The sequence below is a fragment of the Salvia hispanica genome, chromosome 2 (assembly GCF_023119035.1).
Source record: "Salvia hispanica cultivar TCC Black 2014 chromosome 2, UniMelb_Shisp_WGS_1.0, whole genome shotgun sequence".
Classification (NCBI taxonomy): domain Eukaryota; kingdom Viridiplantae; phylum Streptophyta; class Magnoliopsida; order Lamiales; family Lamiaceae; genus Salvia; species Salvia hispanica.
In genome coordinates this window covers 30,012,459-30,039,172 of record NC_062966.1, presented here as the reverse complement: position 1 = coordinate 30,039,172, position 26,714 = coordinate 30,012,459, and the positions used below count along the sequence as shown (strand labels likewise).

At 33.7% G+C, this 26,714-nt stretch overlaps 4 protein-coding genes across 4 annotated transcripts; 1 reads left to right on the top strand and 3 right to left on the bottom strand.

Moving 5' to 3' along the window:
* Positions 1-5,718: 5,718 nt before the first annotated feature.
* Positions 5,719-6,989, bottom strand: LOC125208053 (transcription factor MYB62-like). Its single transcript, XM_048107601.1, has 3 exons — positions 6,822-6,989; positions 6,603-6,732; positions 5,719-6,514 (listed from the first exon to the last, which is right to left on the bottom strand). Exons 1-3 carry the CDS (start codon positions 6,970-6,972, stop codon positions 5,992-5,994), a joined length of 804 nt encoding a protein of 267 aa, XP_047963558.1. The 5' UTR covers positions 6,973-6,989; the 3' UTR covers positions 5,719-5,991.
* A 6,230-nt stretch (positions 6,990-13,219) lies between these two features.
* Positions 13,220-15,079, top strand: LOC125204379 (acyl-acyl carrier protein thioesterase TE3, chloroplastic-like). Its single transcript, XM_048103035.1, has 5 exons — positions 13,220-13,453; positions 13,866-13,966; positions 14,273-14,382; positions 14,587-14,682; positions 14,783-15,079. The coding sequence occupies exons 1-5, from the start codon at positions 13,254-13,256 to the stop codon at positions 14,900-14,902; spliced, it is 627 nt and encodes a 208-aa protein (XP_047958992.1). The 5' UTR covers positions 13,220-13,253; the 3' UTR covers positions 14,903-15,079.
* Positions 15,080-15,128: 49 nt separating this feature from the next.
* LOC125206768 (endonuclease 2) lies at positions 15,129-16,719 on the bottom strand. Its single transcript, XM_048105994.1, has 9 exons — positions 16,609-16,719; positions 16,353-16,527; positions 16,165-16,266; positions 16,030-16,085; positions 15,868-15,951; positions 15,697-15,789; positions 15,544-15,605; positions 15,380-15,453; positions 15,129-15,300 (listed from the first exon to the last, which is right to left on the bottom strand). Exons 1-9 carry the CDS (start codon positions 16,717-16,719, stop codon positions 15,206-15,208), a joined length of 852 nt encoding a protein of 283 aa, XP_047961951.1. The 3' UTR covers positions 15,129-15,205.
* Positions 16,720-18,376: 1,657 nt separating this feature from the next.
* On the bottom strand, positions 18,377-19,709 carry LOC125208033 (adenylate isopentenyltransferase-like). The gene has a single exon (XM_048107576.1). The coding sequence runs from the start codon at positions 19,536-19,538 to the stop codon at positions 18,648-18,650; it is 891 nt and encodes a 296-aa protein (XP_047963533.1). The 5' UTR covers positions 19,539-19,709; the 3' UTR covers positions 18,377-18,647.
* Between the last annotated feature and the right edge of the window lie 7,005 nt (positions 19,710-26,714).

Below are 26,714 nucleotides of genomic sequence, written 5' to 3'. Positions count from 1 at the left end.
TTCCAATTTCGGCAGATTCGAACCATTGAAGCATTATGACTATGATTAATAGATATTTACAAGAAGCTGATCATCATATGTTCGATGATGTCAAGATGATTGACCTTTTGATAATTTCAATTTTAAAGTGACAGTTGCTACAACATATTCTCCGATGGAACTTCATTTTTATGGTATTTTATCCAAGAGCTAACAAAAGAGCACCATATGTAGTGGGAAATGATAGAATTCACTTCAAGTGACCCCTACTACTAGATCTAGATGTCATTCCTCCATCATAATCTCATTCAACTTTTAATAATGTCCTCACGAAAATTTCCTGTCCCAATGGATTAAAATTATATCACAAATATCACTGAACTATAAAAATTGATTAACTTAGTGGAATGTATTATTTACAACTTTTAGATGTGATCAACTAAGAAAAAAAAAAAAAAAAAAAAAATCTCAAGTTTGAATGAACTAATTTTAGGTTTCTTGATAATTGGAATCTAACTTTCCGATTAATAGACAATTTCTTATTACCCCCATTAGTCTTTGGATATGTGGTATAATCATGTTGGAGGGACTTTTGCATTACTTCTATATATTTTTACCCTTTTAACTATTTTTTGAGGAATGGGGAAAAATTGTCCATTGACTATATATCCACTAATATGAATCATTCAAAGGGTATCTGGAACGATATTAAATGCTTCACCGGGTTCCTTCTTTGTGATTTTGGTTGTAATGAGTTTTTACTTATTTTTATTATTTTTCTTCTTTTTCTATTTTATTTATTTTTTTATTCTCTAAATATAAATTTGAAATAAATTAGTTATAAAAATCTGAAACTGCAAATCAATTAAGGAAATTTAAACAATAATGACCAATAAATATGTGAATCGACAACTAATGAAAACAGCAATTCCCTTTTGAATGGTGAAAATTGAAAGTAAAGTGAATTGACTGTAACCAAAGTCACAAAGAATGTAACCGAAAAAGTATCTAATACTATCATTTTAGGTTCCCTTTAAATGATGCATATTAGTGGATATATAGTCAATAGACAATTTGTCACAATTTAAAAATATCTAAAAGGGTAAAAATATCCGGGAAGTGTGATGGCACTAATAAAATTGTCCATGTATCGAAAAGGTTATATCTCAATTGTCCAAAAACCTAAAATGTATAGTTCACTCTTTTAAGTTTAGATGCTCGAAAATTGTGTATAGAAAATGTGAATACACATATATTGTAGAGAAAATTAATATACGAAAAAAAAGGAACACAATCTCCATTGATCCATGATGAAATGGAATATGCGCGTGAGAAATTTGATGATTGCAATAAAAGGAGAATAAACATACATATAACATATTGATTTGATAGAAGAGTTGGATTGGATGCTGGATGGATAATATGCCTCTGATTTCACATGAAACCTTAGCCTGAGAGGATGATATGCCCCCATTAGAATTCTTCTTTTTTCAACGAAGTGACTACGCACACACGAATATCCATCACCTTAAATATATTAATAAAATCATCTTATATTTATATGCAGATGCTGATTCCGTCATTGAATCACGATTCATAATTAATTGACACCTTCTGTGTAGAGGATAAGATAGCATTAGCTTATCAAATCAAATTTCCAATTTTAGTTCATTTATTAGTTTAACGCCATGTTTAAGAATTGTCAACCATTGTATAACCACTTTAAATTCGAACCTAAATCGTAAAACAAAATATAGTCTTTAATGTCTATGTTTGATTTGAAACCTAACAAACCGAATTTGCTAGTGTTAATAATTCGTTTAGGGCATCCACAATGGTGGCCCTCTTGGGCATGCCCAAGCCACCATTTTTTGGGCATGCCCAACAAACTTGACCCTTGCCCTCAAAACTTGGCCACCACAATGGTGGCCCTCCGGGCCACCATTTTTTTTTCTATTTCAACAATTAAAATTGTTTTTATACATTTTTGGTATATTTTAATATTCCTAGAATAAAAATTATATGCATATAATAAGTAAAAAATGTATAATTAAAAAAAATGCATACTTTAAAAATTACTTAAAACATTTGAAATTTTTAGGGTTTAGAATGGAGGAAGATAAAAAAAATGGAATGAATATAGTATTTATAAATATAATTTTCGAATTTAAAAAAAAAAAAAAAAAAATGGAAATTCGGTGGGCAGGGCCGCGGCTCTCGGCCCTTGCAGTGGCGGGCCGAGCCGCCTGCCCAAGAGCCTCGGCCCGGCCGAGCGCTCGGCTCTCTCTCGTCCACCCCCCCGAGCCGCGGGCTGCCCTCGCCTCAGTAGTGGGGGGCCGCGGGCTGCCCAAGCCCGGGCCGAGAGCCGCGGCTCCCCCACTGTGGATGCTCTTAGTAGTTCTTCTTTTTAAATTTTGAAGGTTTTTCAGAATACCCAGAAGGGAAATCAAGGACGCGCGGAGCCAATTTAATTTGGTTAGGATCGGCGAATTCTCCGTACTCTGATTTTCCATAGAGTGAAATGCTATGATACCTAGCTTATGTGAGCATATATGTGAAAATCACTCTAATATGATGTACATTGTTATTTGTTTTATTTTATATATTTATTTTAATTTTAATATATTAGGGGTAATATATAAATTTGCAATTGTTAATAAAAATCCAAGTTCAATTATAGAGAAAACGAATAAAATAGAATTTTTTTTTTTAAAAAATTTTATACGGAGTAATTAGAAATGTCAATAACAATTTGTAATATATTAGAATTAACTAAATATATTAGAAATGAATCACTCACAAGGAAGGGTTATCCACTCTTATATAGATAACATAGGATAATTACCAAGTAGATGTAAACAGGATTTAAGATATTTAACACACACCCTTCTTATATACGAAATGGATAAATTTGATGTTAATATATATTTAATTGTATATATGTTGCTCCCAACCAATATTTTCACATGTATTAATGTACTTTTAGTCAGCAGAAAATCATGGCTTCCTCCACTTAGGCACTGCAATATAAACATGAATAGTAAAATTACTCACCTTAAATAAATTTCGAGAATGTTTTGTTGACAATATTTATTATTCTGGAATTCATGAATTTAATTATAGGGAATCTAGAATTACATAGAAGAGGTTTAACCATGATGTCAAATCATGTCTCGTAAAGTTGTTTGCAAACTATATTGACGTAAGAATCAAACGCAGAGTACGTAGTTTTTTACGTAAGAAACTAAGAATTAAGTTAAAGTATTCGAGAATATAGCTTTTACTATTAAATTTAAGTGTGGAATGCGGGGGAGGATCCCTGCTGTGGTGGAAACACAGCAGGGGCTGCTGTGCCAACTAAACGGCACCGTTTAGAGTCAATTACTACACCCCTTTCCATTATCTATTTAATTAGTTACGGTACTTACTTTTACTACACCCTTTTTCATTGTCAAATTTTTTTATTATGCTTATTTTATTCAATTACTCAAGTTGCAACTTTATTCTTCCCAAATAGCTTCAATATATTTTAGGTGGTTTACGTTGAATAATAATTTTCTTCAAATAACGATTAATTAGAACTACATTACAATTTATGAATTATTTAATTTACTATTTATAGTTTCATAATTTTCTATTCAGTTGCATGATCATTTAAACTTTATCTATTAACTATTAATATTATGATAAATTAATGCAATATTAATAAATTATTATTTAATAGTATTAGAGTTGTGATAGCAATTGGAGGTTACCAAATTCAAAAAGTCATTTATATTAAATTTTATTAATCTAAATCACTAATTGTATTATTCCTTAACTTATTTTTAGGTTAATATTGTTGAGAGTTAATATCATAAGGTATTTTTTTGGACTTCTTATTGATTTTATAAATTGAAATATAAAATTATAGTAATATTTTAATTTTTCTTAGTTGTCTCACATTGCTAAAAATAAAAATTAACATGAAAAAAAAAATCAAATATGATAAAACAACAATATAACATGGTCTCTTGATAGAGTGATGTTATTATATTTGGAGTGTTAATTAAAACATGTTGATGTATAAAAAATGATACTATGATTTTTTTTCATATCATACTTTTTAAATTTATTTTGTTATATTAGTTCCAATTTCACCATTATGGAACAATTAGGAAAATTGAAATGTTATATTCGATTAATTGAGTTCCAAAGTTATGGAAATGGCCAAAAATTCAATGAAGAATTATAATTTAATAATATTTATCCCTAAATTCAAAAATAAAATGAGTTTTCAAATTTGATAAATTTTTAATCAAAAATATATTAGAATTGTAAAAGCAGTATTCAATATATAGATATTACATTTATATAATACTCGATATAAGTTAAAATAATTTTAAGTGATAAGATTTATTTACTAAAAGTTAATATTCCACAAAGTATGATTACTCCTATGTAAGTAAAATCAATATTCAATATATTATAAAATAATTGTGATTTAACCGCCTGTGTGGGCAATATAGTAGTGCAATATTAACTTAAACCATTGATCACATAAATCATGCAGCAAGTGAAGTTAATTTAAAAAGTAATCATGTGTAAGCTATTATCCAAAATATGTTGAAGCTATTTGGGAAGAGTAAAGTTGCAGAAGTTAATAAATGAAAAAGTAAGTACAGTAACGAATTAAATACTTAGATAATGGAAAGGGGTGTAGTAATTGACTCTAAACGGTGCCGTTTAATTGGCACAGCAGCCCCTGCTGTGTTCCCACCACAGCAGGGGATCCTCCCCCGTGGAATGCTTCACAAAAGAGAGGGTAAAACAAATTGGTCTTTACTCTTTAACCTCAAACTCGATTTCTGTCGCACTAACTAAGAAAAAATGATTTCGAATTATTTCTCCATATCGAAATAATGATTAGACAACACCTTCATCTTGTGATGTGAACATTCACTTCAAATGTTGTTTCCACGACTGACTCCCCATTTTATCTTTTCCATACCACTATTGTGGTCGTGAATAATACTTCAATAGTCGTCTTTCAACACACATATGGAGTATATATTGTGTAATAATCATTAAAAATGTCTATATTTTTGGAACACTCTCTACGTCAATTGTTAAATATCTTGTGGGTTTTGAGAAATACGGTTAGTATAATCGTGTGAATCCTAATTTTATATCACTAGTACGTACTCCATATTGTCATAATAGAATATAAATATAATTAAGATTTATCTATAATACTTAATTAAGTACTGTAGTAAAATAAAATGAGACATTTAATACGAGACATATATTTTTTTCATACTTAGGGTTAAAAGCCATGCTGGCAATAAAAAATATATTGATAAAGATACCAAAAAGACAGTTCTACATATATATTCCCACTTATAATGATCATTTTACGATATCCAAGTGAAATTATTCTAAAAGAAAATTGTGATAAGTAAGGAAGTACATTTTAAATATTTTTAAACATTTAAAAAGTACTAGAAAGAGATACTAGTACTACTCTAGATATATGTAAGCAGTATTCCCTCCGTCCCACTATAGTAAACCGTTTTGATTTAATTTTGAGCACTCGTTTTGAGAAAATGAGTGCTCAAAACAAAACGTCTCTACTACAGTAGGACGGAGGAAGTATGATATTAAAAACTAGAAATTGATGATGTACAATGTACTAGATCAAAATGCAGTCCTGCCGAGTCAAAATAAGCGAACAAGCATTAAAGTGAGACAAACACTTCATGTGAGAACAAAGTTTGATTAGACCACACAAAGGAGAAAAAGTAGAAAGCCTTACATTAAAGATTAGAGAACACCCCAATCTATTACTACTACATAGTTAGAACTAATATAAAACCTAAGTTCTTGATTAAACCTAATATACATCACTTAATACAGACCTTTTTGTTGGCCCTACTAAAAGCAAGAGCCACTTAATTACCTATCAGATTAATTAAGAGACTTCCTAATTAGGTAAGTAGAAATATCTATCTACATGGATCTTCCCAATTCTGATCACTTCCTAAACTGCCACAACTCATCCGTGTTCCAAAAGGTGCTGCACAGATCCTCCCCGAACCAATCAATCTCCGCCACGTGGCAGTCTGGGACAAGGATCTCCTGCCCCTGCATGTCATCGTAGCAGCTCGGAAATCCCACGTTGTAATAACTTTCCTCAATTGGAATTTCCGGCTGATTTTTCACCGCCGTTAAGTTCATAGAGGGGCTTGAGATTTGCTCGAGCAGGATATTATTAGTGTCTGAAATTTTCACCGGATTCAGACAGAGAGAATCCGGAGGCGCCAGCTGGCTTATGGCCGGCGATGAGGGGACCGCGAAGGGAGGTGACATTGGCGGCGAAATTTGCTCCATTTTCTCCATTAATCTTGGCATCCAAAACGTGCGGATTGCTTCGAGGAATTTCTTGCTGTTGGAATCCACTTTGAGCTGTCGGGCTTGCTTCTGCACCCTTGTTCTCCAATAATTCTTGATCTCGTTGTCTGTTCTTCCTGGCAAATGCTGTGCAATTTTCGACCACCTATCATTGTAATTAAATTAAAATTATATACACAACAAAATTGTCAAATTCGAATTTATAAATGTGTTAGTATGTCAAAAAATGAGACCTATTTCCCCATTTGGAGTGGAGTTCAAGAATCAAGAGCTGCTCATGAGGGGTGAGGTTTCCTCTCTTAATGTCAGGCTTCAAATAGTTGAGCCATCTTAATCTGCAACTCTTTCCTGTTCTCTTCAGCCCTGCACACAAAATACATATGAAAATAAATTATTTATTTTTAGTCTTTTCATAAAGTTTGTATAGAGATTTAAGGAATGATGAAAAATACCAGCAAATTTGGCTAAGGAATTCCAGCGGCCTTCACCGTGAGAAGAAACATACTGGATGAGAAGATTGTCTTCTTCAAGAGTCCATGGCCCTCTTCGTAGCTCGCTCTCGCATTCATACATATTCATGTTGCTTTTTGAATTACTGTTCATTTTAGCAAAATAGAATGAGTTGTGATGAGGTAAGGTGGTTTTCAGCCCAGACCCCACAACATATTTTTATAGTGTGGTTGGTGTTTTAATTGAGATTTAAATTAAATTAAAATTAATGAGGTAAAGAAAAGATCATGGGTAGACCCCAGTTGAAAAGATATTATTTTGTTTTAGTATTAGTAGTACTAGACTTTGGAGATAGCCCACATAGTAGAATTTTCTATGATTTGAACTGAAGAGGAATACTCTTTGAGTGAGCATCTAAGTCGGCGGAAACTCCACCTACTTTATTGGAATAACTAATTGAATATCATATATGAGCGTGTATTAATTGGATTTTATTTATTCATGAGCATCGATTATTCAAAGAAATAACCAATTATAAAATACTAACTTGAGATTAATTAAGCAAAGTGTAGAGAAATTGGGTTTGACTGAAATCAATGATAATTGGTTGAATTTGAATAATCCTAAGAAAATTAAGGATTGCATTTCATTTTGTATATTTCGATACAATCAATACTTTTAAATTTACTAGATATTGGTTGGTCGGTAAAATCGTGAAAAGGGAACTTTAAAAAATTTTAAATTAAAAGGTAAGAACAAAGGCAAATTAAAACCACACACCAAGGGTGGGATTTATTGCGTGATTAAACAAGCTGCACGCTATTTGTGTTTATCCGGTTAAAGTGACATTTTATGTGATGAGAAAATAAATTATGTTGAATTAATGTATTGAAGTCAGCTGTCACATTCTTGTGGATTCATTTTTCTTCACTTCTTTAGATTCTAATCACCTCAAAATATTTTTGATGCTTAAGTAAATGTGGAAAAAACGAGGCCTTTAATTTGGTCCAAGAGAATAAGGATTATTTAATCTAGGAAATATATGTTTGATTTATATTTTTTGCACTAATGTTAGATTATTGACATTTCAATACCATGTTTTCATCTTTATATCATCACTTTATCAGAATAAAGTATTCCATTGGGAAATTAAGGTAATAAATATGTTTAGTATTAATCTCACAATACAACGTACGAGTAAATGTAATATACTATAGGGGAAATTTTGAATAAAAAATAAATTTAGTTGAATATCTTCATTAGAAATCCTTTCCCATAAACAATTGTATTAATTTGACTCTTTTATACTCCACATTTGAACTACTTAATTATACTAATCTACGTGAAAGCTTTGACGTAGAAGATTAAAAAAAAAGATGGTCTTACAAAACACATCATAGAGAAATTAGCACATTACTATAGTAATCGAAATTGTGCATTAATTGAATGACATTTATACACACACATACCTCTGAGATTGATTTGTCAACTCATTCAGATAACTGATCAAAAAACGACAAGCAAGATTTGAGTCCAACATAATTATATTATAAACGAATCAATATGGAATGATGATGTACATTGTATATAAATGTATGCCGCAGCCTCTCATTAATTAAAATGGAAAGAAATAACAAGGAAATGAGCAGGAAAAGAAAAAAAAATGAATGTTTCTAAATGAATTTGTTATGTCGTTTTGTGAAATCGATTTCTGTGGCTCTTCGTATGCAGGGAAATTCTACTTCAAAGAAACGTCCTTGACTAGCTAGTCCGGTTAAGTCTGTATTGTACCTTTTTAATTCCACAAACAACGTGCTATAATTCACGTTAATGAGTTCTTTCTGTTGACTATTAATCATTAATTAGATTAACTACTCAATTAATGGCGTATTATATTAAAAATTCAAATTAAAATCATTTACTATTATGAGAATAAGAACTATTTTCAACTCTTTGATCATGAAATTTACGTTAAAATACGCCCTATATTAATGTTTCTTAAAATTTATACTATTAAATAGGAGTATATATTTATATTTTTATACATGTAATTAATTTCTTTTATGTTGGTGCTTCTTGTATGTTAAACAATTTTATACATCACGTGTATTTTTATGAAAATTGTAGATCATAGAAAGATCAATAGGACTATAGGAGTATATTAATTGCTAATCTTAAATCGACTTAATTTGGCGATGTTCAACGGTTGTCTTAATCATGGCATCATGCTGTTTTTTCGGACTCACATTTTGAAATAAATGAAGTATGATGCGATCTATATAGAATTTTGTGTCATGAGAAAATCATGAGCTGAATCAGAAGAAAGTGAAGCAAAAACTTTTATTTATTTGTATCCACACCACATTGCATTTTGCACGTAATTGTATGAAATCTTATACCCAACGTGCTTATATATGGAGTTCCAAGCATGTATCAAAATGTGTACTTAGGTGTAGAGATCTCAATTAACAAGACACACCATACTTTTATTAGATGAGTATAGCCAGAAAAGAATGAGAAATATGAAAACTCTTAATTTCTATTGATAGATTTGTCAAATTTGACCAGGATTGAACAATGAGCAGGCTTAGCCTGACCCTACCCAAATCAAAAGGCTTCGGTCCACAAACCACCGTTAATTAGGTCGCACGACAAGACGCTCAGGCTCAGAGGCTGAGCCCAAACTTTGACACCTCAAAATTGTACTTTAACTAAATAAACCAAGGATGGAAAAGTTGAAAATGGATATATAACTAAAAGTGAGAGAGGATGAGAATCAATTATTGATGTGAGATAGCTTGACTTGATCAACATTAAAGAAGGAGTTTTCTAGTTTAGGTAGTAGGGTATGTGCACTGTTGAGATTGATGCTTTGTTTTTTATCCATTTACATCTCTTATGGGAAATTGATACTTTTCATGTGGCCTGGGAAGTGTATTTCTTGTATATGATTCATATTCCTGCAAATTTCAATAATTGATTCAGTGGAGAAGATATAGGTGGACAATGTAACGTGTATGGTGGAGTCCTTGGATATGGAGGATCAGATAGTCGAAAGTTTTTAGGTTTCCATCGCAGCGATGACATATTGTCAGGCGGCTGTCGACTTTAATAATGTGAAAATTTTAATACACGCATGATAAACAATTTTGTCCTTTTTTTATATAATCTATTTATGGATATATGGAAGGTTGATACTTTTCATGTGGCCTTAGAAATGTAATTCTGGTATTCATTCAAATTGCAATAATTGATTCAATGGAAAAAGATATAGGTGGACGTTAATGTAACATGTGAGGTGTAGTAGTCCATGGATATGGAAGATCGAGTAGTTGGAACTTTTTCCCTTGTTCATATCGGAATGATGGCGCTGTCGGCCGCCTGTCGATAATAATAATGTGAAAATTTTAATACACGCATAATATCGATCGTATCATAATACAATCAATGAATGTGTACAATCTCGAGCTCAACAAACTTTATTAGAAGTCTACTGAATTATTAGCAACAAAATGTATATGAATTCAAACAAATAAAGTAACACATTTGATTTGAAATATAGTGAGGTAATTCATTGCACCTGTTAAAAGATGTTGAACACGTTCACATATTCAAAGAAAAAAAATGAAATTACGATGGCTTGTACGGCAGTACGGGTATCATTTTGCATTTATTTGATTGAGCGTTGGTTGTGGTGACTTTAGAGTTGAGACTATAATAATTAATAAAGCTCTTCTTTCATAATTAATAACGCTGTCACACACACTGAATGCGACAAAAAGTATGATAATATCATATGGTAAAATTTCTTGCACCCAATGCGGTTTAGTGAAACAATTGATCAAGTTACTCAATCATTAGTTACTACTTACTACACATAAATTAAATCATAATCGGCTTCTAATCTATAAATAAACAAATAAAATAAAATTACATAAAATAGTTCGCGAAAACCTATGTTTAATACTTAATGTTGCTACTGTTTTAATGAAATCAAGATCGATGAGAGAATTGAGAAATAGCAAACGAAAGAAATCAATTTAAATTTAAAATTATATGGAGTATATCAAAAATAGAGATAAATATAGAATATAACTTTATACTATAAAGAGTTGAATATAGTATAGTGAAAGCATCATAAGTTTAACACTTAAAATGTACTATTAATTTCAGTATTTTTTCACATTTCGATTCATTTTTCTATCAATGAGTCATATATACGTAGTAGTTATCAAAGAATCATAATAGTACTACAAAAAAAAGAGGAGATATATATTGTGCGTGAACCAGCTTGATCACCAAAACATCAAATATAAAAACAAGCCTAAATAAAAACATATGGTAATTATCTAAATAACAGACCGGGTATAATTGATTGAATATTCAATTAACCAATAATAATCGAAATAATTAATCGATTAACCAAAAATAATCGAAATAAACTTTTGAATTTGTTGCTTGGTTTACCGGTCCCTCTTTATTATTCAATCTGCCCTCTTTCCTCACTATTATTGATGGGGGAAACTCAAAATTCAAAACATCCAACTGTACAAATTAAAGACAATTCTTCCAAGGTAAGAAGTTCAATATGCAAATGAGGTTGTTTTGGCTCAATTTGAAACCGTCCCACTTTTAATTCTCAACATCGATTCTTTACTTTGCATTTTTAACCCATTACTTGAAATGAATATATAATGGTGAACATTGTGACATTTTAAACTTTGAAGCAACACACTCAAACAATTCCACCACATGCCATCTTGATACATTCTAACATATGGAGTAGTACTTATTACTAACATTTTAATTGTTTTATTCAGTTATGAAGTACTCCATTAGTTATTGATTATTAACTTTAACTGATTTTTTTTTTTTTAAATAATCGGAATCAAATCAAAATCAAAATGTTAGCTAATGATTAATTGTTAATTATCTTATTTGGTTTGATTATCTGTTAATTAGTAACTAACTAATTGCATATGAAATACAGTATATTTGCTTATAGTCATTAATTGTTACTCCTATATAACTAGGCTGACACACAATTGTTTTTTTATTTATTATATTTTCAATAAAATAATAATTAGTAGGGGTGTGTACTTTAGTGGGCTAGAAAAAAAATTTAAATATTGTTTGGTTAAGTGTGTTGGGTCCAATAGTAAATCTAAAATAATGTTACACATAATTAATGTTGGCATATAACAACATTAATTCGCAACAATCTCAAGTAATATACAGCCTTGTTAAATTTTAGAGTGAACTGCAAAAATAGTCCTTAAACTATGCGTTTATCTCGCTAGTGAATTCTATACTTTAAAAATATCCCAAGACAGTCATAGACTAAGCGTTTATCTTGAAAATGACCCGTTTTCACTGTTTCGTGACGAAAATACTCTTTCACGGGGTTTTGGAGGGTTTGGGCAATTTGGTATTTTTACAATTTAAATCTGATATTATTTCAAAATTATCATTCTTCCTCCATTTTGTCATCCTTCACTTTGTTTCTTTATTTCAATATTATATTTAATTTTATAAAATTAAATTTTAAATTTCGATTCTTAAATATCAATAAAAAAATTTAATTATTAAAATTACTATTAAATAATAGATTAATAGTTTTAATCAATATTTGATAGCGTCTAATATTTAATCAATAAGGTACGACGACACCTTAGTTTTAATCATAAATAGATCATATAACACGATTTATTCCGAATAAATATGCATCTAATGTAAGACTAATATAATTTTCGTTTATTAATTTGAAAACAATCAAAATTAACTAGAAAATTCCAAAAAAAATTCTCATATATCAAATTTTTAGTCAACTTCATAATATTTTTAGTCAAATTCTCTTATACATTAGATGCATATTTATTTCAGAATAAATCGTGTTATATGATCTATTTATGATTAAAATTATTAATTATTGATTAAAACTAAGGCGGCGGCGTACCTTATTGATTAAATATTAGGCACTATCTATGATTAAAACTATTAATTTTTTATTTAATAGTAATTAAAAAAATTATTGATATTTAAAAATCAAAATTTAAAATTTAATTTTTAAAAGTAAATCTAATATTGAAATAAAGAAACATAGTGAAGGATGGCAAAAGGAAAGAAGAATGATAATTTTCAAATAATATCATATTTAGTACATCACAAAAATAATGCTATCAGATTTAAAATATAAAAAGACCAAATTGTCCAAACCTCCAAAAACCCCTCAAAAGGGTATTTTTGTCACGAAACAATGAAAAAGGACCATTTTCGAGATAAAAGCTTAGTCCAGGTTCGTCTGTGAATATTTTTAAAGTTCAGGACACATTGACGAGATAAATATATAGTCCAGGGACTATTTTTGTAAGTTCACTCTAAATTTTGTAAGCCCGAAACTTTTTGTCTCGCTACACACCCAAATTCTAACAGAAATGGACTGTTTAACCAATGTGGGCACGCACGTGCCCGTGCAACGCTCACGTGACAACTCCGTCGCCGTTCACTATTCGCGGCCCTCTGTATATTTTCCGGCCGATCCCCGGCAGAAAAACAGCCTGCCTCGTGTCAGCTTGTCCTACTCACGGGTGACGAGCTGCAATGCTCTGCCGTTTGACTTCGGAGGTGGAAAAGGGTACTACTCACAATTTCTTTTCCTCTTCTAATTTAATTGCTGTCAGGTTTCTTTTCCTCGAGATCGATGGCCTGTTATGACTCAATTCTTGATTTGAGATTCCTGGTGCTCATTATTCTACTCTATCTAGTCTTGATTGTATCGAAGATAATTAGATTTTTGCAATGCTCTTAATTTCTTGCTGTCTAATATCTGCAAATTTTGCTTCTATTGATTGTGCAACGGTCTGTCCATGCTGCTAATTTCGTCTTTGTATTTCAGAAGAAAATCTAAATGTTGTGTTAAAACCACAATTGGGGCAAAGTTCAATTTTTTGGTTCATTTTAACTTAATTTCATGCTGTGTTGGCAGTGGCTTATCTGGCAATGCCTAAGTCGGAAATCTTGATGCTTTACATCATTTATGTTTCCAGAATGCAAGGGTTCCATGAAGTTGAACTGAAAGTTCGAGACTATGAGTTAGATCAATATGGTGTTGTGAATAATGCTGTTTATGCAAGTTATTGCCAACATGGTGAGACTGCTTTTCTAATATCACTGCAAAGTTATAAGTATTACATTGGTTACTGCAGTGCGCATCCCTCATGTTCGAGCAGTAAAGGTTGAGGCTTTTTAAAGACTAAGTTAAAGTTATAGAACAAGAGTAATTTAGTCGACATGCTTTTTAGAAATAAACAATCGGACACACTAAAAGGTTGTTTGACTGAGCTCCAAAACAGCTTAAAAGCTATTAAACTAAGCTTACCAAACTCCTTCTAAGATAGAATTGTAGAAAGTATTATTTGGCTTTAAGTAGCTTGCCTTTGCAACACATAAGCAGGTCGTCATGAGCTTCTGGAGAGGATTGGAGTGAATGCGGATGAAGTGGCACGAACTGGTGATGCATTGGCTTTATCAGAATTGTCACTCAAGTTTCTTGCTCCTCTAAGGGTATGATATCATCTAAATATTATGGTGTGTTTCATGGATTATGCATTTTTTCCGCCACCAAAATGATGGTTGAATTTGTTTTATAGAAAGTAAAAGAATGAGTCACTAGCATTCTCATTATGGTTGAGAAGCTTATAAACCACTTGCCATTTGTTATGCCAATGTGATTTTTCTAATCATACCTTATATGTCGTATTTTAACAGAGTGGAGACCACTTCGTTGTGAAGGTGAGGGTGGCCGACTCATCTGCTGTTCGACTCTTCTTTGAACATTTCATCTACAAAATTCCTAGCCTAGAGGTATCTAATATGTGATCTTTTTTTAATCATTATTTGATACTAGCATTAGCTGGAAGCTTTCCAAGTGGCTGTTATTAATGCTCTAAACGTCTCTGCCCAGCCTGTTGTGGAGGCAAGAGCAACAGCAGTTTGGCTTGACAAAAACTATCGTCCTGTCCGAATCCCTGCTGAACAGAGATCTAAGTTGGTTCAGTTTCAAAGGCACGAAGAGGCAAACTGAACTTGGTGGAATCCATTATTGGAATTCATATGGGATGTCAATTGTGGGAAGAGACAGCTTACAACCAATTGTTTCATCAAATTTAACCTTTTTAATTATGTATGATGCTATTTATATTGATGACTCTTTGAACTCTTCTTTGAAAATTTGAAATAAATAAACTGTGATAAATTTGAATTGATCAGAACTTATGACATTCTTGCAATAAAATGATTGTTTGGGACTATCCTCAAATGGAAAGCTCCTTAAAACTGTAACAGAATTTCACCAATTTATCTGGTTGAAGGCAAAGTTTAAACATAATCATCCAAATATTCGGTTGAGCGTGGCTGCCAAGCGAACTCCGCCTTGAGCTAACCGCAGATTGACCACTGGCCTACGTGACAGAAAGTAGTCGTCTGCACAAGTAGCAAAAATTATTATATGAGGAGGATTACAAAAGATCGTTGCAGGAAAAACAGGTATGTATGTGCCTACCTCCAAGCACTGAATCTTCCTCGACGCCTTTGTATGCCCAGTCACATGCTGCTTTGATACCTTCAGATGCATATCTGCATTATAACCAAGTGTGTTCAGTTTTTAGTTTGTGAAACATCTGTTGTTTCAAAATTGATTTCCAAGGCATTTGTGCTTGCACTTACACATCTGGGCAAGATATTTTGCTGCAGGCTCCCCACGCCTTAGCTTGGTTGGACCATACGGTCTGGAATATTTCAAGGGACAGAGTGTCAGCACGACTACATAACATTGACAGAAATGGTGGGACTCTGGTAAGGTAGAATAAGGTTACTTACTGTTATGTTCTTGTCGAGTGCACTGATTAGTTCATCCACTTCAGAATTGTAAAATGTTTCCTCTGCTGTCTCAATAATGCTAGAATCCCACACCTGTAGAATTACATTGAGTGCATTTCTATGTGAAAAATGGGATCTTGAATATGCGGGTGTGTTTCGTGGAAAACTCACATGATGAAGATTTGCTTTCCTCTTGTGCCAATGAACATCAATAGTGTTAGCCCCTTTATCTGAAGTAAATCCTACATGTAGAGGCTGCATGTTTTCGGGAACGAATATTTAATAACATCGTATATACTGTGAGCTCGAAAAGAATGAAGTGGCAGCAATTACCTGATGAATGTCCCCCATGAAATGTGACAGGAAAAGAAGTGCTTCTGTCAGATTATCTGAGGATTGTAGAGTTCAGATCATTACATATTCAAGAAAGGCAAGTATTGAAACTCAGAATTTTTTCAATAGAATTACATGTAGACGAAGTATCTCGATAGCTCAGGAGCTGAGTGGTGTAATTGTTGATTGCTCCTGCCACACATATGTCTTGTATTCCATCTTCATCCTTGCAATCCCCTATGTGCAGAAAGAAAATTTATTTCATTCACATTTCAAGAATCTTTTCCTGATGATAACAAAAGGGGCTGGAATTTCATGCTCACTGTTGTACTGATAGTTGCAGAGATCGTCTGGGGTGTTGATATAATGGAGTGGCGACGACCAGTGATATCTAAACTTGACACGGTCTGCCCACGAGCACAGGCTGCCGAGATCATTTTCTGCATATGATGGCAAAAGTTGTGATACAGCATCTTCTGCTGCTTTGCTCAACCTTGGCTGCAACAGAAACACAGCCATTGAGACGGGGTTTTCGTGTCATGAAACTGAGTAAAAGGTGAAATTCAGGAAGGTAAGAACCTGTGCAAGTTTGCAGACAATGAGATGGCCATCGATTCCCCAACAATGGGCAATTGGTATGTAGAATACAAGTACTGCAAATGCTAATATCTCAATTTTGCATAAAGCCATTTCTTAAAACTGTGTCTTAAATTTGAGGTGTATGCAGCACCTTTATAACAGAGTAGCAAATAGCATAATAGTAAATGGTTTACACCAAAATTAATGTTTTAGGATTTAGTATTCTGTAAAAGTCCAATTTGAATTGGAAGATTATTTATTAAAATGTCATTAAAATAGTTTCCATAATCTTGGACAAAATTTTAGCCCCAAAATATGCAAATCCACCTTTTTTCTAATTCAGGGGTAACGGTAAGAAAATTAATTAATGCGTTCCTATTGTCACAAATTTGAAAGTTGCAAAAGGATCTCCGAATTTAAAATCAAAATCTCCAATATGAGATGGATATAAAGGATCCAATTAAAATCAATAAGTATCCTTGGGATGGTGTATTAATTGAATTTGTTATGTATTTATGCATTAACTAGTGTAGATGGATACGTCTTAAAAATCTATCATAATCCAGGTCAATAGCACTAATCACAATTCTAAACAACATTATTCACATGTTTCTTTAAATTAATGAATATGATCTTATGAATAATTATAAAAATTAGACTTTGAAATGTGGAGGAATTTTATTGGGCAATGAAATGACGTGCTCTTACACGCCACGACCTGAGAGGCTCAGTGTGCTCTATGTCCTACAATGTCGCTGGTATAGAGTAGTCCGATATGAGCTTCAAAAGTGCCGTGTTGTGCATGATCTATGCAAATAATTTTCTCTTGAAATCATAAAATAATCTACATTTGACTCGTTTTGATTGCATAGCATTTGAATTATAATTCTTTTTTTTTTGCGTAAATGAACATAAATTTAAAAACCGCGCTACGGGGGGACTTGAACCCGAGACCTTTGGCATCAGGCATCAACATCTCTATCGTTTGGCCAACTCACACACACAATAATGATTCTATATTACATACAGTGACAAAACCTGTAATATAAACAAGTCGGTATTGAAAATTTTATTATAATAATAATAATAATAATAATAATAATAATAATAATAATAATGAAATATTTATTTTACATGTAATATATGTACAATTTTTAGCTTTTTACGATATACTAAAATGATAATATTGACGAGTCAGTCGTATCTTGAAATTTTCAAAGAAAAATAAATAAATTTTGAAAACACTAAGGGAGAAAGATGATGTTATAATCAATTTCATTTGAATTGCTAATTTGCTAAGAATTAAGAAACATAATTTTATCGGGAGAAAACATTTGCTTTTCAACATCCTCAATATACACTAATAGAACAAAATTAAATTATTTAGAGGAAAACAAAATTTTGATGAATTTGGGCTTCAATTACTTCAACTTCCAAGGCTTTATTCACATACTCGTTAATGACCCCAACAATCAAATAGATAGTGGCCCAAAATTAATAAGCCCAAATACTAAAGATTAATAAAACTTTTTCGACTTTAGTTCATAAGTACATCATTGATCATTGGAACAAAGATTATAAAACTCAATATCAATGAACAAGAGTAGGAATAAATTAATAAAAATCTCTCTCGATTTGCTCGATCGAAATGCCGAATCCTAATCTTAATTCACAAAGCTCGATTTAGTAGTCCAAAGCAACATGTATATTTTTAATATAATTATATATCTAAGGCCTTCAATTTCTGGATATATATAGGTCGAGACACTCACAAAATTGTTTTAGTTTTATTCAGTCTTCAAATAAAGTTTACTACTACTATAAATTATGATCACAAAAACTATTTATGAACAATAATTTGTTTTAATAATAAGCAAATGCAACAAAATTGGTGGTCGTCCTCTGCCACCAGCAGCCTCGTCTCCGCCCCCAAAAGTTAATAAACTATAAAAATCCGAATTGAACAAAAACAATAATTAAAATGATAGTAGTAATAAAGTATTAGTAGTAGTAAGTAGTAGTAGTATATTCCAATTTAGCTATTCCCCCATCAAGAAGCGCTTCACAATATTCCTACTCGGTTCGACCACCTCTCTCTCCCAATGCTCCGCCGTCTTCCGCCCGGCCATCGCCGCCCTCAGCGCCTCCGTGGCGTCAACCCTCTTCAAGTCCCACCCGGCCGAGTCCCTCAGCCTCAGGATTTTGGCCAGCTGCCTCTTGGCCAGCTGACACGTGTTGTCCTTGATGGCCCGCACAGCCTCCACGTAGGCCTCCCTCTCCGCCACGTCACCATCCCCGCGCGCTTTTGTCTGGAAATATCTCCTGAATTCGGGGACTCCAATCGCCCTCCCCAGGCCGCGCCCACTCACCGAGTCCGACTCGCCGCTGCCGAAAAACTCCTCCAGCTCGTCGAGCATCCCCGCCTCCATCATCTCGTCCACCCGGCTGGCCAGATACTCGGTCAGCACCGCCGGCGAGGCGTCCACCCAGATGAAGCAGCAGCGGTACCTCAGGCCTTTGCAGATGGGTGAGTTGGAATGGGTGAAGACGTCCGAGTCGGGGCGGAAGGACTTGGCGAGGAGTGCGTAGATGAAGGAGTTGGATCCGCCGACGATGATGGGGGTGTTGCGGCGGGAGAGGATTTGGGAGATGAGGGAGGAGGCGGAGAGGCGGAAGTCGGAGGGGGTGAGCTCCGGGTGGGAGGGGGAGGACTGGAAGGAGCCCAGGAGGTGGTGGGGGATTTGGAGGCGGTCGGAGAGGGGGACCTTGTTGGTGGTGATGGGGAGGCCGCGGTGGGTCTGGATTTTGTCGGCGTTGATGATCTCGGAGGAGGGGAAGAAGCGGGAGGCGAGGTCCAGGGAGAGCTTGGTCTTGCCGCACCCGGTGGGGCCCATTACTATAACTACCTTCTTGTGGCGGCGGGATGCCATTTTGCTGAGTTTGTTACTTGTTTGTTATTAGGATGAATGAATGAATGACACTAGTGTGTATGGAAAAAGGAGTTTTTTGTCAGAGGTTGGAATCATTTGCGGTTACATTTATAGGACTAACTTCTGCCGTGGAAACAAGGACAGATCCCTTCATTCATTCAGATCACTCAATTATGGACAATCCAATCATACACACACAACATTATATATATATATATATATATGCTCTTCTTCTTCATTCATACATACGCATTCTCAAACTTCATAGATTCAACTTTTCCCATTGTTTTTAAATTCTGTAATTCTATTACGAATCATTTAATTCAACAAGCTTAGAAGATATGATCTCTGTTTATAACAAATCAAAATAAGTCCATCGACGCATAAATATTGTGGATTCTTAATGGGCTGCTTTTGTAACAAAGTTTGTACTAGTACAACAATGATTTCACCGACGGAGACACGATGGCGCATGGACATGGAATATTAATAAAACAATATTTTTGTAATTTGAACAATTAAATAATACTTTCTCTGCTACCTATTAATTAATGTCCCATATTTTATTTGTGCGGGCTTTAAAAATTATTTGAATTTATCAAGAAAAGTGGGTGATAAAAGTTGGTGGAATGTGGACTTTTTTTATAATAATTGTGAATAGAATGATGTTGGGGTTCAGTGGTGCACACCCGAACTTCACCCTCATGGTTTTACTCTTGGGGTACTTTCCAAAATGCCTCATACTAATGGAATTGGAATGACACATATATATACTTGCAACTCTTGTTCTTTCGCTAATGTGGGTTATTGTTTGCCCCTATAAATGAATTAGGAGAACGGAAGGTGAAATGAGATTATTTATCGGAGATAATCCAAATAATCTCGAAATAAATTACTAAGATTAAACTCCAGTTATTAAAAAGAGGAAGTCTCATGTAAGCGCGTGGTGATGGTGAGCGCATCCGTAAACATCAATTGTTTGAACGTGAAATTTATGGAGAAAACAAGAATTTTTAGTAAATACTAAGTGCCTATAACTTCAATTGCAGTGCATAATTTTAAGAATTTCAGTCAGCATGGATCTCATGTCATCTTAAACGTCAAACTTAGGACTAAACGTTGAATAATCTACGAATTCCATGAAAATGGTCCTAGTTTAGGACCTATATATATAACTAACAATACTAGGAGTATTATTTAGAGAAAGTGACTGCTGCACCTATTACAGTTTATTTGACATTTATTTCATGTCACCAAAATTCAATAAAAAAGATAAGATTTGGAAAACTAAAAGGCTAATTAATCATCGATCGATATCGATACAATGCCCAGGACTTTTAATTCCACGCAACCTAATATATATGGTGTATGTGGTAGAAAAGTATATACTCCATCTGTCCCAAGGAAAATGACCCCTTCCTTGGGCGGCACATGATTTTATGCAACTTTATGCAACTAAAAAGGAAAGTGGATCATCTTCAGTGTGACGGAGGGAGTACATGATTTAGGATATAATCAGATCCTAATCAACTCGATGTGTTGTGCAGAAATAGTTATTTTGTTCAACTTTTTAACATCTAGAAGATCTTTGAGATGATTAATTACTATCAACTTATGTCTTAAACATATTTGCGTGTCAAACATAAAAGGATCATAATTCATTATGCTTATCTTTAGCTAGGGTTCAAGACTTTCCTTCAAATCACGTGGTCAAGAGTTAAATTAATGTACTATTATTGAATGGTTCAGACTTCAGTCCACTTCAAAATGTTCAAGCTGTGCATGCATTATATGATCAACGATAAAGTTGAAGTACAATTAAGGGTTACTTATATAACAAAATCATAGTCGTTTCGATTAATGGCAGTTTTGACAGACTTCTCGTGAGAATGCGATAATCATTTTCAGCCCTCGGATTTCAAATATTTACGTTAGATCATAGATCATATGCATATTTTTATTTGATAAATGTGGAATTGAAATCCGTTCGAATTCTAAAGGTGAAAAAGTATAGTTAATTTTTTATTGAAAGCAAATATTTTGTGTGTTCAATGTACTCAGATACAGTATAATCAATCTCCTAATTCGGACATATCAAATTATAGTAATTAATTATAACAATGTTTAATTATACGTAATTCATCTTTTTTATGTACGGTGGGTGCCTTCACTGCTACACATGAAACCTAAATTCGTTCATCGTCATATTGTTTAGAGTATAACATATTCAACATGACTCACATTATTTATGATTTATGAGCATATATCATGAACACCCCGATATTAAGTCGGCGCCAACATTTTTTTATTCTTTGGTTGATGCAATTTTTTGGGGTATAGATATTTAAAATTGATTGTGTAGTTAATCAACTGAACGAGAATGAAAGTACTTCATCCGTCTAACAAAATTGTTTCACTTTGATCGGACACGAGTTTTAAAAAATATAATAAAAATTGAGTTAAAAAATTAATAAAACATGAGTCCTACTTTTATATATTAATTTTATAATAAAATATGAATAGACATAAGTTAGTGGAATACGTAGTCCACTACCAAAAATAGTAAAAAGTGAGATGAAGACAAATTTTTAAAATAGAAAAATGGGACAGATTTTGTGGGACGGATAAAAATGGAAAAATTGGACACTTTTTGTTTTAAAAAAGAAAGAATAAAATAAATAATTTAAAAGAGAATATGAGTAGAAGAAAATAAAATATGAGTGATTACACGTGTCGCTTTTTGTTATAAATAAATTACTTAGCTACGAGGGAAAACAAAAGGTTTCTATAAATGCAATTAATACAATCATATATTCTAAAGTTTGCACACTATACAATCATCTCAAACCGACAGTTGAAAGATATCGACTGATTAATTCCTTATTCAAAGTTCAAACTGTTCTATTCATCAACTTAATTACTAGCAATTTTTGTTGACATTTCAAATTCAATTGGATTCAGTTGACGCGTCACTGTTTCTTTCTGGGAGAAAATTCTGACACTGTAACCAATATTCTCCTACAAAGACGACTCCATTTATCACTGTCGATCAAACTAGAATATACATATGTAAATTAGGGGTAATATATTATATATGTGTGTATACCGTTGAGAACACTCATTCTAGCTGCTTGTCCTATAACGACTAAGAAAGGATTCTGTTTTATTTACTATTGTATAACTTTAGATAACTCTTCTCTTTTAGGTCTTTTAAGGGGTGTGTGATTCATTTTCATGGTATTAGACCAAGTTCGAGTTAATGTTGTTGAATTTTGGGATCATATATTCATTCAACTTGTTTAATTGTGAAGGGGACTACACGCCTAAATAGCCTTAGGGTTAATTACATATGGTAAGATTTACCCTAGCTGCAAATCAGGAAAAGAATAATTACAATTAATTATGAATCAATTCTCTAATCTTGCGTATCTTCTTGATTTATTTCCAACACTCCCCCTCAAGTTAAACAATGGGATCACCCATTTTCAACTTGCTCAATACTCCATGAAAACTTCTTGAATCCACTGCTTTAGTGAGGATATCTGCTAACTGATCTTCTGACCGAACAAAGGGAAGATCTATCACTTTTGCTTCTATGTTTTCCTTGATGAAGTGGCGGTCTACTTCAACATGCTTGGTTCGATCGTGTTGCACTGGATTTTCAGATATACTGATCGCTGCCTTGTTGTCACAAAAGAGTTTGCACGGTTCCTTAGACATCAATCCAAGTTCTGTCATCAACCTCTTCAGCCAGAGGATTTCAGTCAACCCACTCTTAATTCCACGAAACTCCGCTTCGGCACTTGATAGAGCTACCACCTTTTGTTTCTTACTCCGCCAAGTTACAAGATTTCCCCCCACAAAGGTGAAATATCCTGCAGTCGACTTCCGATCATTTGGGTTTCCAGCCCAATCTGCATCAGTGAACCCATGCACTTCCAAGTTCCCATGATTCTCGAACAAAACTCCATGCCCAGGAGTCCCCTTTAGATACCGCACAATTCTCAAGGCCGCTTCCTAATGATCGACTTGAGGCTTATGCATGAATTGACTAACTACCCCCACGGCATAGGCAATGTCTGGCCTAGTATGAGAAAGGTAAATAAGCTTACCCACAAGCCGTTGGTATCTAGTCTGGTGTGTCAGTTCAGCTCTTCTGTCAGTCGAAGGCCGTGATTCTGCACCATTGGGGTCTCTGCAGGCTTACAGTCAAGCATTCCGGTTTCCGCCAAGAGATCCAAAACATACTTCCTCTGACTTATAAATATCCCCTTATTGGACTGCATTACTTCAATTCCCAGAAAATACTTTAGGAGACCCAAGTCTTTCATTTCAAACTCGGTAAAAAGGTTCTTCCTCAACTGACTTATTTCCTCATCATCATCCCCTGTGAGAATCATATCATCGACATAAATGATCAGACATGTGATCTTTCCTCCTCTCTGCTTGAGAAATAGGGTGTGATCTGAATTACTCTGCTTGTATCCATATTTCTTCATCACCTCAGTAAATCGTCCAAACCATGCCCTTGGTGACTGCTTCAAACCATAGAGCGTCTTTTTGAGTTTACAAACCTCCCCTCCCTTGAACTCTCCATCAAACCCGGGTGGGGCCTCCATATAGATTGGTTTGGTAAGCTCGCCATGTAGGAAGGCGTTAGTTACATCAAACTGATGTAGTGACCAATTCTTTGTTGCAGCAATAGAGAATAGCACGCGGATTGTGCTCATCTTCGCTACTGGTGAGAAGGTCTCCGCATAATCAACTCCATATGTTTGCGTGTAACCTTTTGCTACCAATCTTGCTTTATAGCGTTCAATCGATCCATCTGGTCTTCTCTTGATTGTGAACACCCAACGACATCCCACTAATCTCGATCCCTCGGGTCTCATACATACTTCCCATGTCTTATTTTTAATTAGTGCCTTCATCTCTACAATCATCGCCTCCCTCCAATGTGGAATTCCCATTGCTTCCTCGTAGACCTATCGACAGTTCTACTCTCTCCCTGACCACTAAGGCTGGTGTAATAATATTTACACTCCAAAAAATTACAATTCATAGTAGTTATTATCTTCCTAGATGAGAGATCAAAGCACCGATAACCCTTTTGGTTGATTCCAAAACCCCAAAAAAAAACACATTTTATAGCGCAAGCGGAAAATTTTGCTCTTTCGTGTTTAGGAACATGAACATACAAAGAACACCCAAAGACTTTAAGTCGTAGTGTAAGAGGTTCGGGTACTTTGGCTAAAGAAGATAAAATTGGAGCGGAGTTTTCATATTCAATATTTTTGTAGGGAGCCGATTTACCAAATAAAATGATGTAGCAACTGCCTCGGGCCATAAAAATTTTGGGACTTTTGAGTCAAAAAATAAGGCATGAGTGATTTCTAGAATGATCCTATTTTTTCTCTCAGCAACTCCATTTTGTTCGGGGGTATAGGGACAAGAGATTTGATGAACTAACCCTTTATCTTTGAAAAAATTTGACATTTCTCGATTGACAAACTCCCTCCCATTGTCAGACCTAAGTACCTTGATTTGTGTCTAAACCTGAGTTTGGATTAATTTGTAAAACAAGACAAATTTTTCATAAACTTCGGAATTATTTTTCAAAAAATATACCCATGTCATCCTTGAACAATCATCCACAAAAAGTAAGAAATATTTAAACCATGATCACCAATAACGGGTGCAGGGCCCCAAACATCAGCATGCACCAGATAAAAAAGATTCGCAAGAAATATCCTTAAGATGAGAAAAATGAGGAAAGAGTAACTTTAAATAACCATGAGATGGGTGACCATAACGTCTATGCCACAACCAAGCTTCTCGAGTCACAGATCCGTGAGCTAGCATTGCGGCACTACTTTGGTGAGCCATCTCATCAACATAGTAGAGACCTTGACGCTCAGTGCCACGCCCAATTATCCTCCTTGTCCTGATATCCTGTAATACACAGAAATTAAGATGCATTAATAGTGTACAATTCAATTTCTTCGTCATGTGGTTAATTGACATCAACTTATGTGACAGTTTGGGAACATAGAGGCAATTTGTCAATTTTAATGTAGGCGAGATCTCAATTGTCCCACTACCCTCCACTGATGTTAATTCTCAATCTGCAGTCTGTATATGACTTTTCATGGAATCACTAAAATTTACAAAATCACTCTTATCATGTGTCATCGTATCTGTTGTCCCACAATAAAAAATCCACCCTTTCTCCTTATCACTAGGTCTATGTTGTACAATACAAGCAATAGGTAATTTTTGCAGAATTTCAAAACTATTGGGACTAACAAAAATATTATCACATGATATGGGGTCATTTTTTGAATTATGTAGAGTATAAGATCCAGATTGTAAGGCATGGGGTATTGTTGAATTTTGGGATCATATATTCATTCAACTTGTTTAATTGTGAAGGGGACTACACGCCTAAATAGCCTTAGGGTTAATTACATATGATAAGATTTACCCTAGCTGCAAATCAGGAAAAGAATAATTACAATTAATTATGAATCAATTCTCTAATCTTGCGTATCTTCTTGATTTATTTCCAACAAATATGAATCTCTTTGTCTGTGCGTGTAGAAGTCTGATGCGCTTTCCGACCCACACATACGGGGGAATGTTGAAAACCTTCACTCTTGTGACCTGGTCCCACATTGATTTAATAATTATCCTGTCTCATTTATATAATTTTGGATAACTCTAACATCTTAGAAGCCCTTCAAATATTGAGTGACTCATTTTAAATATACTACATCCATCCCATAAGAATATGCATTTTTGGTTGGACAAGAATTCTAATGTACAATTAGTAAAATAAGAGAGAAGTAGAAAGAAAAAGTAATTAAAATATTTTGTTAGTAGAGAATGAGTATTACCTTATTAGAGAGAAAAGAGTTTTCAAATTTAGAAAGTGTATATTTTTGTGGAACAACCTAAAAAGAAAAGAATGCATATTCTCGTGGGAGAGAGTATATTGTATTAAAACCTCACCATTGTGATTGCAACGCAATGACCATTGGAAAAACTTATAATTGTGACTAGTGCTCCATTATTATCTAATAATTTGATGAAAATCACTTAGGACTTGACAGTGGGTTCCATCAAATTAAAGTGGGAGATAGTATTGATATAGATTTGGGAGTTCGGTAATTACTT